At 48.4% G+C, this 17,673-nt stretch overlaps 1 protein-coding gene across 2 annotated transcripts in view; it reads left to right on the top strand.

Annotated features, from left to right (window-relative positions):
• Window positions 1-17,673, top strand: part of LOC144116143 (deoxynucleotidyltransferase terminal-interacting protein 2) — a 136,832-nt gene that overhangs the window by 68,998 nt on the left and 50,161 nt on the right. Inside the window, exon 7 of one of the 2 annotated variants that reach the window (XM_077650848.1) lies at window positions 3,736-3,850. In XM_077650848.1, the coding sequence (XP_077506974.1) occupies window positions 3,736-3,838 (103 nt within the window). In that variant the 3' untranslated portion in view covers window positions 3,839-3,850. Of the gene's footprint in view, window positions 1-3,735; window positions 3,889-17,673 lie in introns of those variants that run through there. The other variant, XM_077650847.1, reaches the window with a different exon arrangement.

The raw sequence follows: 17,673 nt of genomic DNA on the forward strand, positions 1-17,673 counted from the left end.
GGTCAGCCGGAAAAGCCCCGCCAATAGGTCACTGACCTGCTCTTTCGCGAGCACTTCACCTAACTAGCCTAGATCTAAAACTAGCCTAAATCTAAGCTCGCAAAATATTAAAGGAAATAACTCATCGATTTGTCGTAGTCACGCGCTCTCGCAGTCGTCCGTCCGTCAGGTCCCGGTCACCACGCATAATCCGAAGAGTACCGAGACAAGCGTCCGTACCGCACGGCTGTCAACTGTCAACTCATGAGGTTGTCAACTCATGAGGTTGTCAACTCATGAGGCTGTCAACTGTCAACTCATGTCACCGCATGGCTGTCAACTGATGAGCTGTGGCCTAGGGCGCCATCTGTGGGCGGCACCTGGAAGCTCCTGTGCGCATGCGTCGCCTCCGCGATCAAGCCCGCTGTTGCTCGCAGCCGGAGCTGATCGCGGAGGCCACGGCACGTCGTGGGAAATTTGGGTGCGGCCCTGACAGGGTTTTTTTTTTGTTTCCTTTGGGAAAACAGGGTGCAGCTCTTACACGCATTTATACGGTATTTTTGCACAGCTGCTCGCTAACTCGACTTTATTGGTGTTGAGTAGTTGTTCAGCAACACTCTCTAGGTCAGCTGCATCAGTTGGAGACATTCTTATAGCCTTCAGAATGAGATGTCATCGATGCACATGTGCACGTCCATCTGCTACCTTGATTTGCCTATGACTGCCGCGTACGAAGGTGATTACGTGCCTGTTGAGTGAGCAATGATGGGCTTACAATATTACCTGTGTATCAGCAGTGTAAAACACTTTCCAGATTTCCTTAATCCTTCTTGCATTTTCCACATGCCTAAATTTATTTGCTCACACATAGATGCATGTTTGCACCTTTGTCAGTGATCAGTTAGGTGTCCTGGTGCACTTGTCTAATCGCATTTGTGTGGTCACAACAGCACCATTGCTGCATATGTTCCCAGGCTACTTTAACAAGGCTTATTTCAATTCTTTGAAATGTGTTAAGCACTGTCGCATGGTGGTTGGCTCTGCAATGCCGACGTTTACCTATTTCTGAAAGTCCTGTGGTATCATTGGAACCGTTGACGTGTAGAGGCAGAGACCAGATTTAGTTTGAACCCATTCTCTGAATGAAATGGTTGTTGCTGCTTGCATTTGCAGATTTCCCGCTTTGCACTGGTGCCAAGTTCTTTTCATGCCCGCCATGCATGCCTGAAAGAGGAGCAATTTATTTTGTTTTCTTCGGTGGTGCATTCTGTTTAAAAAAAGCTAATTTCGCATTGTGGGCTCCAGAAAGGCATTAAACGAATTAAAATGTAAATAAAGTAATTAAATGATTTAAGCTGTTAATTCATTTTATGCAATGAGCAATGTGCACCAGGAAGTGAGTAGCTGCATCTCGACCATGGCTTTGGTGACCAGAAAGTGTGCGTGCAGGAGGAGTGTGTGCCTGCAGTTCACGGGTTAGCATAAAATTCTTTGCACAATGTGCGGCCTTTGTCAGTGATCAGTTAGGTGTCCTGGTGCACTTGTCTAATCGCATTTGTGTGGTCACAACAGCACCATTGCTGCATATGTTCCCAGGCTACTTTAACAAGGCTTATTTCAATTCTTTGAAATGTGTTAAGCACTGTCGCATGGTGGTTGGCTCTGCAATGCCGACGTTTACCTATTTCTGAAAGTCCTGTGGTATCATTGGAACCGTTGACGTGTAGAGGCAGAGACCAGATTTAGTTTGAACCCATTCTCTGAATGAAATGGTTGTTGCTGCTTGCATTTGCAGATTTCCCGCTTTGCACTAGTGCCAAGTTCTGTTCATGCCCGCCATGCATGCCTGAAAGAGGAGCAATTTATTTTGTTTTCTTTGGTGGTGCATTCTGTTTAAAAAAAGCTAATTTCGCATTGTGGGCTCCAGAAAGGCATTAAACGAATTAAAATGTAAATAATGTAATTAAATGATTTAAGCTGTTAATTCATTTTATGCAATGAGCAATGTGCACCAGGAAGTGAGTAGCTGCATCTCGACCATGGCTTTGGTGACCAGAAAGTGTGCGTGCAGGACGAGTGTGTGCCTGCAGTTCACGGGTTATAAAATTCTTTGCACAATGTGCGGCAAGCAGTATGATGGCAGTTCCAGCATGTAACAAATGTACCTTGTTTACACGATTGTAAGTCGACTCGAATGTAAGTTGACGCCCCTCACACCACATTTCTGAAAAAAGAAACAAACTTCGAGGTCGTTTACGCTTGGCCTTTTATAATAGAGCGCGATAGCGCTATCCTGCGGCCTCCGCTTATCGCCAGCTGCTATCAGCTGCCATGCACGCGCGCCCATGGGCACATTCCGAAACGAAAATGTATTATTCACTGGACTAGTCGTCCACACTTGCGCCATCGTCCTCACTAGCGCTGCTGTTGGATCGCTGCTGCGGTTCCACAGCTCGTCGTTGTAACATCGCCGTGCAGTGAAATCACGCACTTCGCGAACAGCCACATCACGACATCGCATGGAACAGCTGAAAATTCTGCCTCGCTGCAGCTCCCACACCTGTATTGCCCGTTCCGAACGTCGAACTTGCGGCCCGGCGTGCTGTTCGTTTATTCGGCGTAAAGAATGACAGCCATCTTGAATGCAGCCGTGAATGAGCGCCGGTCGCTTACTGGACCCGGAGCACAAATGACGAAGCACTACATTAAAACTTGTGAAACGCGACTGGCAGTAGTCAAATGTGTCAGAGTCGAACAGATACTACGCGTGAGCGGCGGCGGCTCTTCCGTCGGCTGCCGACACTCCCCAGTGCTGCTGCAGTTCCGAATGGCAGTGCCGCCACGATTGGAACAGCGGCCGTTCCATCAACTATCGACGGTTCCTTGAGCGTCGAGTGTGCGGTTGAAAGTAACAAAAAAAAAGTTGGACGATGCCTATTAAGAGTTGAACGCGAATACGTTATTGGCTGCCGCCGCTTATCAGCAGCCGCAATCTGCGGCCATGTTTGGGGAGTGGGCTGATGCGGGTTTGCTGCTTATTGACAGCCACAATCAGCCGCCGCACGTGGGGGGGGATGCTGGTTCTGCACGTTGACATAGCAGCTGCTCAAGGCCAGCACCAAGAGCGATGCAACGGAGCCGCGCTGTAAAAATGCAACCATGCTTTAGCATGCCTGATATCTTGTTTATCTCGCTTTTATTTATGGTGCAATGCTTTGGTTTCGATTTTAAATCGATCCCCCCCCCCCCCTTTCAGAATTTGGAAAATAGCACCAATTTTTTTAAATCAATGTATGAGTAGAAATGGAACCTCCAGAAGTCAATTTTAAGCCACACTACCATGTCTAGATCATTAGAAGTTAATGTCATTATCGAGACAAGAGGCCATACACTTGACATTCACAGATGTCATTCAGAACAGGATGTTAGTGCCTCAAACTGGTGGCCTGTCAAACTGATGGCCTGTTTGACATGGTTGGTCGCAAAAATAATTAGGGCTACTGGATATCTGTACACTGCTATAACTGTTAATGAATACATCAAGATTGATTTTATGCATTTATATCTCAGGCTTATATGGGACATTTGGCAGACTCTTCGGACACTGTTGAATTTCAGAATCGGTGTACACTTCATAAATAATTTCTAACATTGGCTGTATATTGTTTGGCTCTTTGTAATGGGCGTCACCTATGGAAGTTTTAAATGGTCCTGAAATTATGCTTAATTTTCTTCTAATTTATATTTCTGTTGCAGTTTCAACAAGAAGAAGTTTAATGAATTCATGGCCCAACAGCAGCGAGGAGCTTCACGGAAGGCCCTGATGCACATGAAACGGATGAAGAAGCGGAAAACATGAGTTATTTGCATGGCAAGCATTGCATTAAATATTTTGAAAAACAGTATAAATTCTGGTTAGTTGATCGGTGCAACAAAACTTTCATTTAACACCGCAGCGGTGGCCAAGTGGTTGAGCATCCGCCTCGCATGCGGGAGGTGCGAGGTTCGATCCCCAGTGCTGCCGAGTACCCACCGGTGATACTATGGGTACTAACTTTCCCCTGGTCTGGTGCTCAGCTTATATAGGGTGAAATGCTTGGGAAATGGGTCTTTGACCCCACCACGAGAAGTCAAAAGTACCTTGTGCCGTGGCGCTCTTTGGCCATAGACGCCCTTGCGCCATAAAAATCCATAATCATCATCATCAAAACATTCATATAACTTGTTTCTCGGCACCATTTCTTGGTGAAAATATTTGGATAAAAATAAAAACCCCCATTTCTTTTGGTATAGCAAAGATTGCGGTGCCTGAAGTTGAGTTGATGTTTATTCAGTAGCTTTCCCAATGGTAGTGCAGTCCACTCGCAAGGTACTGCCTTTCTTGCTGTCATTCAGAACTGTGGTATTTGGTCTGAGGATAAGATTCATTTATTTATCTATTCAAGTACCTCGCAGGCTTTTCTTTTCACATGGGGCTATTGTGTGAGTGGGACATGTGCATGAAGTTTTGAAAACATAGCAATAACGAGAAATAAAGAAAAACATTATATGATAGTTATCAAGAAATACCGGTATACAATTCAATTTAAAAAGCGTTACAGAAGTTTAAAGTGTAGCAACATGGAAACAGAACACTATATTGCATTGAAGTCACCATGTCAGAAGCTAGCACCACACTGCGGCGGGCGAAGACGCTCAAGGGGAAGAAAAAAAAGAAAAGAAGGAGACGTGGCGGAGAGCGCGTGGAAGGGAGAACGGTTGGAACGTGGTCGGCGACGGACGTGGGGAAGATCTGCTGGCTCCCCGAATTTCCAGACTAGGGCCTTAGCCGCAGACGTCCGGGCTACCAGACTTGGACAGCCGTCGTCGAGGGCCAGGCCCACCAGACCTAGGCACCGCGGGTCCCTTCCTGTGCGGCAGCTTCAGAACACGGGCCGCTTGGTCTTCTCCGCTGCTTCCCAGACTACCAGACCTGGGGGCCGCCTTTCTATCCACCACGGCATCCCCGGATTACCAGACCTGGGGGCCGCCTTTCTATCCACCACGGCATCCCCGGATTACCGGACCTGGGGGCTGCCTTTCTCTCCACCACGGCGTGCCCGGACTACCTGACCCTGTTGTCCACCAGAGCGTTGACCTGAGGGCTTGATTGCGCCAACGCCCCGCCACACCTCCTCGCCCGACGCACCACCTTCACAGAGCACACTCAGGACGATGAACGTTCCGCCGAACGTTGAGTGAACGCTTCCTCTTTGTCCTTCTATCTTTCCTTTGTCTGTCGCGAGTGTTCTCTTTGTCAGCTTTCCTGTTTATGTGTTTTTACCTCCTTTTCTCTTAGTTTCTCACAATAGAGCTTCCTTTTTTCCCACATGCCGCCTGGGTTTATTTCTTCGACCTTTTACGCTGAGATAATGTGAACCTACAGTTCTCTTTCCCATCACAAATTTGGCGTCCGCAACAGGACGCGGCGGGTTTTATGTTTTTTTTTTCCCGGTGATCAGCGAAATTTTTTCTTCAGCATGAGTGCGTCAGAGTTGGTTGCTTTAGGTGAGCGCATGGGCTTGCATGGCGCCGAGTTACGCGCGTGGGTGGAGGAAGAGCTACGTAAGGTGCGCGAAGAAAGAGCGACTGAGCGTGAAGCCACAAAGGAGCGTATGGCATTAGAGTCTCAGATTTCTGAGTTACGAGTGAGGCTTATGGAGGGCGGTGAGCGACTTGCAGATGCTGAACCAAGCGTTCCCAGGGCTGTATCGTTTGGGGCCATCAACCCTCATGGGCTCATTCCCGTTTTCAATGAAGGGCGCGATGATCTTGACGCGTACCTCAAGTGATATGGGCACGTGGCCACTGGTCAAGGTTGGCCAAGAGACAAGTGGACCACGGCGTTAAGCCTATGCTTGGGGGGAGAAGCTCTTCGGGTGTTCGGAAGGTTATCGCCAGAAGACTCTCTAGATTACACCAAAGCTAAGGTAGCGCTCCTGCAACGGTTCCGTTTCACCGCGGAGGGGTACCGCGAAAAATTTCGCCACAGTAAGCCCCACGACGGCGAGACCGGTGGGCAGTACGCTACGAGACTGTTTAGTTTTTTTGATCGTTGGGTGGAAATGAGTGGTAGTGGCAAAACATTCGAGGAGGTTCGCGACATGATTGTCACCGAAGAATTTCTGAACAACTGCCACATAAAGCTTGCGATATTCATTCGTGAACGGGACTGTAAGACAATCGACGAGATCACAGTAGCTGCGGATAATTTTATGGAGGCTGAGCGGCAAACTAATTTGCTCATTTTCAAGGAGAAGGTGGAATCCAACAGCCGGACGTCGAGGGACAGTACTCCGAGATCCAAGACACAGGTGCGATGCTTTCTGTGCGATAAGGCGGGACACAAAGCTTCGGACTGCAGGACGCGGCCGAAACAACCGTACTGCATGGTCTGCCGCAAGCAAGGGCACGATGCACAGTCTTGCCGGCGCAAGAACCCAGGAGGCCGCGAGGTGTCAGCCTGTTGTATGCATCTTTCCAGGTCCTTGGTTGAAGTTTGGCCTAATGTCGCCAGTGTGGATGTGGGTTACCGGCCAGCTGGATTCAGTGTCAGCATGCCTGTGCAGGCAGGCGAGCTGTTTGGGCAGCCAGTTTCTGTTTTGCGTGATACCGGCACTAACAGTATCATGGTGCGGAGGGACCTGGTTCCCGAAGCAGCTCTTACGGGAGATAGAGCTACTCTACTCCTGGCGGGTGGCAGTAGTTTGAAGGTCCCAGAGGCGGAGGTCCTCATCTCGTCGCCATATTTCACGGGCAAATCCATCGCTCGGTGCTTGGAGACCCCACTGTACGACGTCATCATTGGGAACGTGCCAGGCGCTAAGGAGCCATTTTCCATCAACGGGACGGGGCCGCCAAGACATCTGACTGTCCCTGAGGGGACGGGAGAGACTGAAGACTCTGCCATGCTGGGAACGGCGAAGGTTGCTCCGGCGCACAAGGATGAATCCCTCAATGCGTGGGAGGTGTCCAGTCCCACCTTCCGAAAGAAACAAGAGGAGGACACCACACTGGATGTGTGTCGGAGCAAAATTGGCAAGACTTATCCAAGCAGGAACAACACCGCCTATACGTTTCATTTCGAGGGCGGAATTTTATTCCGTTCATTCCAGTGTTGTCCAGGAAAAACAATACAGCAGGCTGTGGTACCACAAAATTTGCGTAATCAAGTCCTAGCACTTGCGCATGAAAGTGCTCTCTCCGGCCATCAGGGCATCCGCAAGACCACTGAAAGGGTGCTCGGTGAGTTTTATTGGCCAGGAGTGCAGGCGGATATCAAGAGGTTCGTAAGGTCTTGTGACGCATGCCAGCGGACACTACCCAAAGGGAAGTTAGGGAGAGCCCCCCTGGGTCGTCTACCACTCATTGATACACCATTTGAGCGAGTGGCTGTAGACCTGATTGGACCGTTGCACCCCACTTCATCCAAGGGAAACCGCTATATACTTACGTTGGTGGACTTCGCAACACGATATCCCGACGCGATACCTCTACCTGCGATCGACGCGGCCACGATGGCAGAGGGTCTTCTGCAAAATATTCTCACGGATTGGTTTTCCAAGGGTGGTCCTCTGTGATCGAGCATCGAGGTTTTCGTCTTCGTTAATGAGGGAAGTTAATGGAATGCTTGCAATCAGGCATCTGTCTTCCACACCATACCACCCTATGTGTAATGGCTTGGTGGAGCGATTCAATGGGACGTTAAAGAGCATGCTCCGCAAGTTGTCTCAAGAACAGCCCAAAGCTTGGGACCGTTACCTCGCGCCTCTGCTCTTTGCGTACCGGGAGGCACCGCAGGCTAGCCTGGGCTTTTCCCCGTTTGAATTAATTTACGGCCGACAAGTTCGAGGACCTCTGACGATTCTCAAGGAGCTCTGAACCGCGGGCCAGCTAAGCGAGTCAGCGAGAACCACATATGGCTACGTGCTGGACTTGAGAGCGAGGCTAGAAGAGACGTTGCGACTTGCGCATGACAACTTGGCGAAGGCACAGAAGTCGCAAAAACTATATTATGACAGGCGCACTACGCGCCAGCACCTTCACGTTGGAGATCGCGCGCTGGTTCTTTTGCCTACGTCGCAAAATAAATTGCTAATGCATTGGAAAGGCCCCTTTATTGTGACCGGCAGGAAGAACGACTTTGATTACTGGCTTGAGGTCGGCCACGCGAAAAACTTTTTCATATCAATATGCTAAAAAAGTATCAAGAGCGTCTGCCGGTGACGGCTCTCCAGGCATCGTCATTCGTCGTCGTGGAAGAGGTTGAGTCGGAGCAACCTATACCTACCTTCGCTGCGAAGCCGGGTGTCAGCATTGAAGCCATCAAAATGTCTAATGCATTAGACAGTTCCCAGGTGGCCCAGCTGGACTCGCTGCTGGCTTTGTACGGTGACATATTCTCGGAGGTTCCAGTGCGGACCAACCTTCTTCAATGCCGCTTGGACCTGACGACAAAGGAACCTATCAATACTCCTCGGTACCCGCTACCGTTTGCCATGAGGGATGTGGTGGAAAAGGAAGTTAGTGACATGTTGGCGCTGGGGGTCATTGAACGCTCCCACTCACCATACAATTCACCTTTGGTCCTTGTGAAGAAGCCGGATAACACATACCGCACTTGTGTCGACTTCCGGCGTATCAACAGTGTGCTTGTCGCCGACGCCGAACCCATCCCGAGCACGGACATTATGTTCGCGGAGGTTGGCACTAAGAACTACTTCTCGACGCTGGACCTCACAAAGGGTTACCGGCAGGTTCCTATTGACGAAACATCTCGACCTATTACTGCCTTTTCGACTCAGTCAGGACACTACCAGTTCCGGTATATGCTTTTTGGGATCAAGACCGCGTCTGCTATCTTCACTCGCCTTATGAGATCACTCCTAGTAGGCCTTCCAGATGTAGCTCATTATATAGATGACGTCCTAGTCGCAACCGCTACTTGGGAGCAACACTTGCGCACCTTGACAGAGTTGTTTCGGCGCATTCGAGCGGCTGGTCTTACAGTCAAGCCTCACAAATGCGAGATTGGTGCAACCCGCGTTATTTTTCTGGGGCATACGTTGGGTGATGGAGCTATCCAGCCGGTAGATGCTATCGTGGCAAAACTGCAACTTGCCATGAGACCCGAAACAAAAAAGCAAGTTCGGTCCTTCCTCGGTTTGGCTGGCTACTACCGTAGTCTCATTCCCCACTATGCTGATCTCGCTCAGCCTTTAGTTGAGTTAACGCGGAAGACGGAAGGCAACCGTGTACGGTGGACGCTAGAACGAGAACAGGCCTTTGACAGGCTTAAACAAGCCCTGACATCCAAACCAATTGTTAAGGCGCCTGACCTCGCAAAGGATTTCATTCTCCGCACGGACGCTTCTGGTACCGGTCTCGGGGTGGTCCTTCTTCAGGAGTACGACGGCACCCTTCATCCCGTATCTTATGCGAGTCGACAGCTCCTTCCCCGAGAAACGCGCTATTCAGCTATAGAGCGAGAGTGTCTTGCGCTAGTTTGGGCGGTAGACAAGTTTCACATCTTCCTTTATGGACGCATGTTCACTATTCAAACGGACCATCAGCCCTTGGCATACTTGGCTCAGGCCAAGCACTTAAACAGCTGGGTGTTGCGTTGGAGCCTTGTACTACAAGAGTACACTTTTCATATTGAACGTATCAAAGGGTCCGCGAATGTTGGTGCTGACTATTTGAGCCGGGCATGAATGACAGAAGTGTTCTCATCCTGTAACTCTGGTACATAATGGTCAATGTATTGATGTTTTGTGAGTGTGTTCCGGGGCTTCCCCTGTTGTGTTCTATTGTGTCCCCTTATGTTCGGTTGACTGCCGGGTGTTCAGTGTTTTCTAGTCCGAACTGAGGTTGTGAGAACCGTTGGGGGCCGTTTATCGTGCGTGTGTGGGGTGATGTGATGTGATGCGTGCTCAACAGTGACCAGTGTCTTCTCGTTGCGTCTTCAACTTCTCTCTTGTGTGCCGCTGCCCCACATTGTAATTTTTTCCTATGGAAAAAACTCTGAAAAGGGGGCTTTTGTCAGAAGCTAGCGCCATACTGCGGCGGGTGAAGACGCTCAAGGGGAAGAAAAAAAAAAAGAAGGAGACGTGGCGAAGAGCGCGTGGAAGGGAGAACGGTTGGAACGTGGTCGGCGACGTACGTGGGGAAGATCTGCTGGCTCCCCGAATTTCCAGACTTGGGCCTTAGCCGCAGACGTCCGGGCTACCAGACCTAGACAGCCGTCGTCGAGGGCCAGGCCCACCAGACCTAGGCACCGTGGTTCCCTTCCTGTGCGGCAGCTTCAGAACACGGGCCGCTTGGTCTTCTCCGCTGCTTCCCGGACTACCAGACCTGGGGGCCGCCTTTCTATCCACCACGGCATCCCCGGATTACCGGACCTGGGGGCTGCCTTTCTCTCCACCACGGCGTGCCCAGACTACCTGACCCTGTTGTCCACCAGAGCGTTGACCTGAGGGCTTGATTGCGCCAACGCCCCGCCACACCTCCTCGCCCGACGCACCACCTTCACAGAGCACACTCAGGATGATGAACGTTCCCCCAAATGTTGAGTGAACGCTTCCTCTTTGTCCTTCTACCTTTCCTTTGTCTGTCGCCAGTGTTCTCTTTGTCAGCTTTCCTGTTTGTGTTTTTACCTCCTTTTCTCTTAGTTTCTCACAATAGAGTTTCCTTTTTTCCCACATGCCGCCTGGGTTTATTTCTTCGACCTTTTACGCTGAGATAATGTGAACCTGCAGTTCTCTTTCCCATCACACACCAAGAGCACAATTTTGGACATATTATAAAGCAGTAAAAGTGGTTTTGGGCTAAGGCACAGCTCTACCAGGTCTTTCTTTTTTCTCTCCTTCGAAATTGGCTTCGTCGGTGCGAAATTTTAGTAGTTAGAGTTCGAATTTAGACTTGGGAAACTTTTGGGACCGGAACCCTGAGTATGTCGTTTTTGCAATATCGAAATTTTCGCAGTTTTGAAGCGAAAAGCATCACTGCGCTAGGTATAGCAGTCTTCGGCTAGGCAGCACAATGACCTTGAATGACCTTCAGCACAACCAAGGATAGTGTATGACCATAGTGTATACCGTATGTGGTACAGTTGTGGTGTTGAACCCTTAAACCCCTGACATTGACCCACGACCTTTTGTTGACCTTTGACATTGGGTGAACTTTGGGTTGACCTTAAGAACATCTGATGGGGTGATGTGAAGCCACGTGATGACATCCGGTGGGGGTGTCTTAACACCATGTGATACTGTGCCATAGCTACTTGGTCATGTGGGTATATATAGAACGACTGTCGCGAGCGTGTAGCGGAGCTGCCAAGGATGAGCCTCAGACACTTTGTTAGTGTCCTTGCTTTTTTGCTGAACTCCAGGGTTAGCGAAGTTAAGCTGCTGCCAATTTTTTTGGCATTTCAAGACCCACGTGTCCCCTGAAGTGCAGCTTTCAGTCTGAGAACGTAAATGTCATTAAAAAATGTTAAACATTTTGTATAGACTACACATTCAGTATAGAATAACAGATTTTAATACATTTTTAAAGCAGCCTGGAAGTTCCCACTCAAATATTTCATTAGGCAACAGATTCCAATCATTAATCGTGCTGGGAAAAAAAAGTGAGTATTTAAATGCATTAATCCTACAGTTATACTTTCTAATTTTCATGGCATTGTCCCTTCTGCTTGAAACATTGTGAGGTTTCTTTATTATTGTGAATATAATGCAAGAACTTTAATCTCAATACTTTCCCTTGGTGGGATAACAGGTCTGTAACGCCCAACGGTCCTGAGGGTAAATAAGTAAATAAAAGGGTATGACGCGATAGCATATTGAATTAATTCTCATATATGCAGACGGTCATTCTCTACTTTATATTCATAGATCCCCCGAGAGTCCTCTACCCCTCCTGGCGCCGTGGTGCAGCAGTTTAGCTACGTGCCATTGCCCTGCGATGGCAGGTGCCCATGGCAGTGGGCGTTGTGCAGCCCAGGTTTCTCTTCCTGAGCAACCAATCATTAATTTAACTGCCACCTGCCACAGTGGGCAGTTTGCTCACTATCCGGTGGGTAGGTTATCATGGCGCCGCAAGGTCACATGACCTAGGTGGCCCGCCTGCCTCCTAGGCTGTTCTCTGAGGACAGAGCTATGCCTGTGATTTTTTGCTCGCAGCACCGACACTATTTTCTGGTGAATGGGGCCTTTAACTCTATTGAGGTAATGGTGCCGAAAATCCTTTAACGATTCCATTCGTTGCAGAGGTGCGACATGCCAGACAATCATTATAGGTTTAATGGCCGCTGTACGATCGTTTTCAAGCCGCATGCAGACGCACCCTTGCGACCGGGTGCACGGGCGTGCGCCCGGAGTGGATGAGGTGCTGTACGATAAAGTTTGCTGCATGTGACCGAGCGGACGACTGGAGCGTTCCGATTGGCGCGCCCGTCACTGCCGCCTTTGAGGCGGCACAGCCATGTGCCATAGCAAAACATGAAGATATCTTGCAGTAGGTATACCCACATTGACTGTGGCTTACTCGAGACATGGAGACTTATGTTTCGCTCTGAGATTTTTCATAGACGGTAGAAACGCGATCAGCTGTGATAGCCATGGATCTCGGCACGGCTGACCCTGACGTTCATGAATGAAGTCACAACAAACTTAGCAACACCGCAGGCGAACTTTGTCTGAAACAGTGTCGCGGGAAACAATTAATGTTTGCACTATTTATATTCCAGAAAATGAAAAATGGTATCACACTGCGATATTGTACAACTCAATTAATGTTTGCACTATTTATATTCCAGAAAATGAAAAATGTCATCACACTGCGATAGTGTACAACTCGTTCTATCGCTAATTGGCTAGTCTCCGCTAAAAACTGCCCATATATGCAACCGTTCTCACCACGGTCTTGGATATTTACCCCCTAATATATTGAAAGTTATGCTATCCCCAAACGTGCGATTCGTATGGTGAATTCTCGGAGCCAAGGACGTGGGACTAGAACAAGCTCTAGCAGTACATATTCAATCGTTTGCAATACAATCAAGATATTCCCACTGGTTTCTCAAATAGCTAAGGTCAGGTACAGATTAAATCATCAGTTGTTCTAATTAGCACACTGTAGTCTTTTGTAGCTTTTTCGATAATCCATGCACAACAGCTGTCACCTATAAACGTTGGTTGTCACTGTAATCCAGACAAGCCTCCGGTATTCCCCACTTAAACTGTTATTGCAAAAGTCACTTATTCACTCACAGAATTATGTATATTAAAAATTCTATATTTTCATCGTTATGGAGCATTTTTCTGACAACAGAAGACAGAAGCACATTCTTGTCAAATACAAATCCAAATACAAAGAAAATATGCCATCCCTAATAATCATCATCATCAGCAGCAGCAGCCTTACTACACCCACTGCAGGGCAAAGGCCTCTCCCATGTCTCTCCAATTAACCCTATCCTTTGCCAGCTGCATCCACCCTTTGCCTGCAAACTTCTTAATCTCATCCGCCCACCTAACTTTCTGACGCCCCCTGCTACGCTTACTTTCTCTTGGAATCCACTCCGTTACCCTTAAGGACCAGCAGTTATCTTGCCTTCGCATTACATGCCCTGCCCAAGCCCATTTCTTTCTCTTGATTTCGATTAGGATGTCATTAACCCGTGTTTGTGCCCTCACCCACTCTGCCCGCTTCCTATCTCTTAACGTTACACCTATCATTTTTCTTTCCATGGCTCGCTGCGTTGTCCTTAACTTAAGCTGAACTCTTTTCGTTAGCCTCCACGTTTCTGCTCCGTAGGTGAGTACCGGTAAGATTATGCTGTTGTACACTTTCCTCTTGAGGGAAATTGGTAAACTGCCACTCATGATCTGCTAGAATTTGCCATATGCGCTCCACCCCATTCTTATCCTTCTAGTTATCTCCCTCTCATGATCCGGATCAGCTGTCACTACCTGCCCTAAGTAGACGTATTCCGGCACAATTTCTAGGCTCTCGCTGCCAATTGTGAACTGTTGTTCCCTTGCTAGGCTGTTGAACATTACCTTGGTTTTCTGCATGTTAATTTTTAGACCCATCGATCTGCTCTGCCTGTCTAACTCGTTGATCATGATTTGCAGTTCACCTCCTGAGTGACTCAGCAAGGCAATGTCATCAGCAAATCGCAGATTATTTAGGTTTTCTTCATTTATTCTTATTCCCAACTGTTCCCAATTCAGGCCTCGAAAAACCTCCTGCAAACATGCGGTGAACAGCATTGGCGAGATCGTGTCTCCTTGCCTGACGCCCTTTCTTATTGGAATTTTATTGCTGACTTTATGGAGGACTATAGTAGCTGTGCAGTTGCTATATATATCTTCCAGTATTTTGACATAAGGCTCTTCTACCCCCTGATTACGCAATGCCTGTATGACTGCTGAGGTTTCCACTGAGTCGAATGCTTTCTCGTAATCAATGAAAGCTATATAGAGAGGTTGGTTATATTCTGCGCATTTCTCTATCACCTGATTGATAGTGTGAATATGATCTATTGTGGAATATCCTTTACGAAAGCCTGCCTGATCATTTGGTTGATTAAAGTCTAACGTTGCCCTGACTCTATTAGCGATTACCTTAGTAAATACTTTGTAGGCAACGGATAGTAAGCTGATCGGCCTGTAATTTTTCAAGTCCTTGGCGTCTCCCTTCTTATGAATTAAGATAATGTTTGCATTCTTCCAAGCTTCTGGTACAGTCGAGGTCATAAGGCATTGCGTATACAGGGTGGCTAGTTTTTCTAGCACGATGTCCCCTCCATCCTTCAACAGATCTGCTGTTACCTGATCCTCCCCAGCTGCTTTTCCCCTTTTCATTGCTTCTAAGGCTTTCTTTACTTCATCTTTCGTTACTGGCGGGATGACGCATTGCTGTGCACTGCTGTCTTTCTCATTAGCGCTCTGATTACATTGGCTACTGTACAGGTCTGTGTAGAACTCTTCGGCTACGTTAACTATTTTATCCATATTGCTAATGACATTGCCCTGCTTGTCTCTCAATGCATACATCTGGTTTTTACCTATGCCTAGTTTCCTCTTCACTGTTTTTAGGCTACCTCCGTTCTTTATAGCATGCTCGATTCTCTCCATATTAAACTTCCTTATGTCGGCTACCTTGCGCTTATTTATTAACTTTGATAGCTCCGTTAGCTCTATTCTATCGGTAGTGTTAGATGCCTTCATGTTTTGGCGCTTCTTAATCAGATCTTTCGTCACCTGAGATAGCTTCCCGGTATCTTTTCGAACTGTCCTACCGCCTACTTCTACTGCGCACTCCGTAATTATTGATGTCAGGTTATCGTGCATTGAATGAACTTCAAGATCATCTTCCTCAGTTAAAGCCGAATATCTGGTTTGCAGCGCTATCCTAAACTCCTGTGCTTTCCCTCTTACGGCTAACTCGTTAATGGTCTTCTTCGCTAGCTTCTTCCGTTCCCTCTTCAAGTCTAAGCTAATTCTAGACCTTACCATTCTATGGTCGCTGCAACGCACCCTTCCGAGGACGGCCACATCCTGAATGATGCCAGGTTTAGCGCATAGTATGAAGTCGATTTCATTTGTAATCTCACCATTGGGGCTCTTCCAGGTCCACTCCTGTTTTCTCGTTTGCGGAAGAAGGTATTCATGATCCGTAAATTATTTTTATCCGCGAATTCGACTAATAACTCTCCCCTGCTATTTCTAGAGCCTATCCCATAGTCACCTACCGCGTGGTCGTCAGCCTGCTTCTTGCCCACCTTCGCATTGAAGTCGCCCATCAGTACAGTGTACTGCGATTTTACTTTATTCATTGCTGATTCTACGTCCTCATAGAAGCTTTCAACGGTCTGGTCATCATGGCTGGATGTGGGTGCGTAGGCCTGCACCACTTTCAGCTTGTACCTCCTATTCAGCCTAATTACTATAGCTGCTACCCTCTCGTTAATACTGTAGAACTCCTCTACGTTGCCAGCTATATCCTTATTAATGAGGAAACCCACACCTAGTTCTCGTCTATCCTCTAACCCGCGATAGCACAGTATGTGTCCGTCCTTTAGTACTGTATACGCCTCACCTGTCCTCCTAACTTCGCTAAGCCCTATCACATCCCATTTAATTCCCGCTATTTCCTCAAACAGCACTGCTAGGAATATGTAAGATTACTTGTAACAGCAGCAGTGCTGAATTTCACAGAAGAGGGACCGTGCAACATACTGACTTCTTTCCATCATGTTTTTCAGTCTATTGGAAAAGCCGAAAAATGAGTAGCACAGTGTGGTGACAATCCGCCTTTTTCACGACGCGACTGCGCATGCGCCCATCCCCTGGCGGCGGTGTCGCGAAACATATTGGAAGGGTCGCGCACTCCACTCGAGACCGGCCGTGGAAGTGCAAACAAACCGGCTTCCTACGCGGGGTGCGTTGCTGCAGCCGTCGGGCGTTCAGCGCGACAAATTTGGCGATACCTACGAAATGTGTTGCATACGGCTGCAATGCCCAATATGTAAAGGGAAGCAAACTCGGATTTTTTCGCTTTCCGAGCGCTTCCTGGGACAGCCTTCGACGCGAAGCGTGGATAAAAGCAGTTCGCCGGCTCGACGATTGTGGCCGCCCTTCGGCACCGTCGGGCATGTCGACTGTGCGGGAATCACTTTGTGACAGGTACGGACGAGGTACTGTGGTTAAATGCGTGTGCAGCCTATCACGAAGTGTTTTATTCATGGGCAGGAAGGCCTCGAATGTCACCGCGGCACCCAGACTTCGTTCCGACGCTTTTTGCTTTCTCAAGCAAGAAGGCCAAATGGGCAAGTGCTGTGAGCCGCTTTCAACGCGTGATGGAGCGGGCAACGAAAAAGAAGCTACGAGCGCATTCACGCATGGTGCTAAAATTTTGTCATAATCTCCTATGGAAATTTCCTTCTTTATGCCACTACACCCTGGCCAATCCCTCCGTGTGGGTATGTGCCATGTATTAAGAGGCAGAAGAAGAAGGTGCGTTATGCGTGTGTTCGAATCATATCCATGATGAAGAGCTCTGCGTGGTATCGCCGGAATGGATCAATGTGCGCCTCTCGCGCTCGTCTTTATGGACGCGCATGCTTGCTTAACCTATGCAGCGGTGTGTTGTGGGAAAATACTGTGAAATGCTAGCAGAGCTGCTTTGTTGTGAGTACGCTTGTGCTTTTATAGCTCGTGTAGCTATTCTGCAGCGCTCTCGTGTAGCTATTCTGCAGCGCTTGAGCACAACGATTGCTTGTGAAAACTGTTGTCCCCAGTCGTTTTCTGTACTACGGCGTGCACGATGTAGTATCCACCTTTCATGGATGGCAGGCATATACAGCGAAAAACGCCAACCTCACTGATCAGGGATATTTCATTGAACATTATGTTCCGAATGTAGCCTTCATCTCTGAAGCGGTGGCCCTTGCGCAGCTGGTGTTCGCATCGCATGCCGGATGATCGGAGATACTGAAGAATTTGCTCTTCGGCGGGCACTGCAGCCTGCCTCGGACTTCGCACCCAGCCATCAGTCAACCCTAGAAATCCTCCAGGTACCAGGTGCTGCCCAGGACACGCCATCGTTGACAGATTCCAACAAAACGTGCTCCGCAGCGTCACTCAG

This window comes from Amblyomma americanum, chromosome 1 (genome assembly GCF_052857255.1).
Source record: "Amblyomma americanum isolate KBUSLIRL-KWMA chromosome 1, ASM5285725v1, whole genome shotgun sequence".
NCBI lineage: Eukaryota > Metazoa > Arthropoda > Arachnida > Ixodida > Ixodidae > Amblyomma > Amblyomma americanum.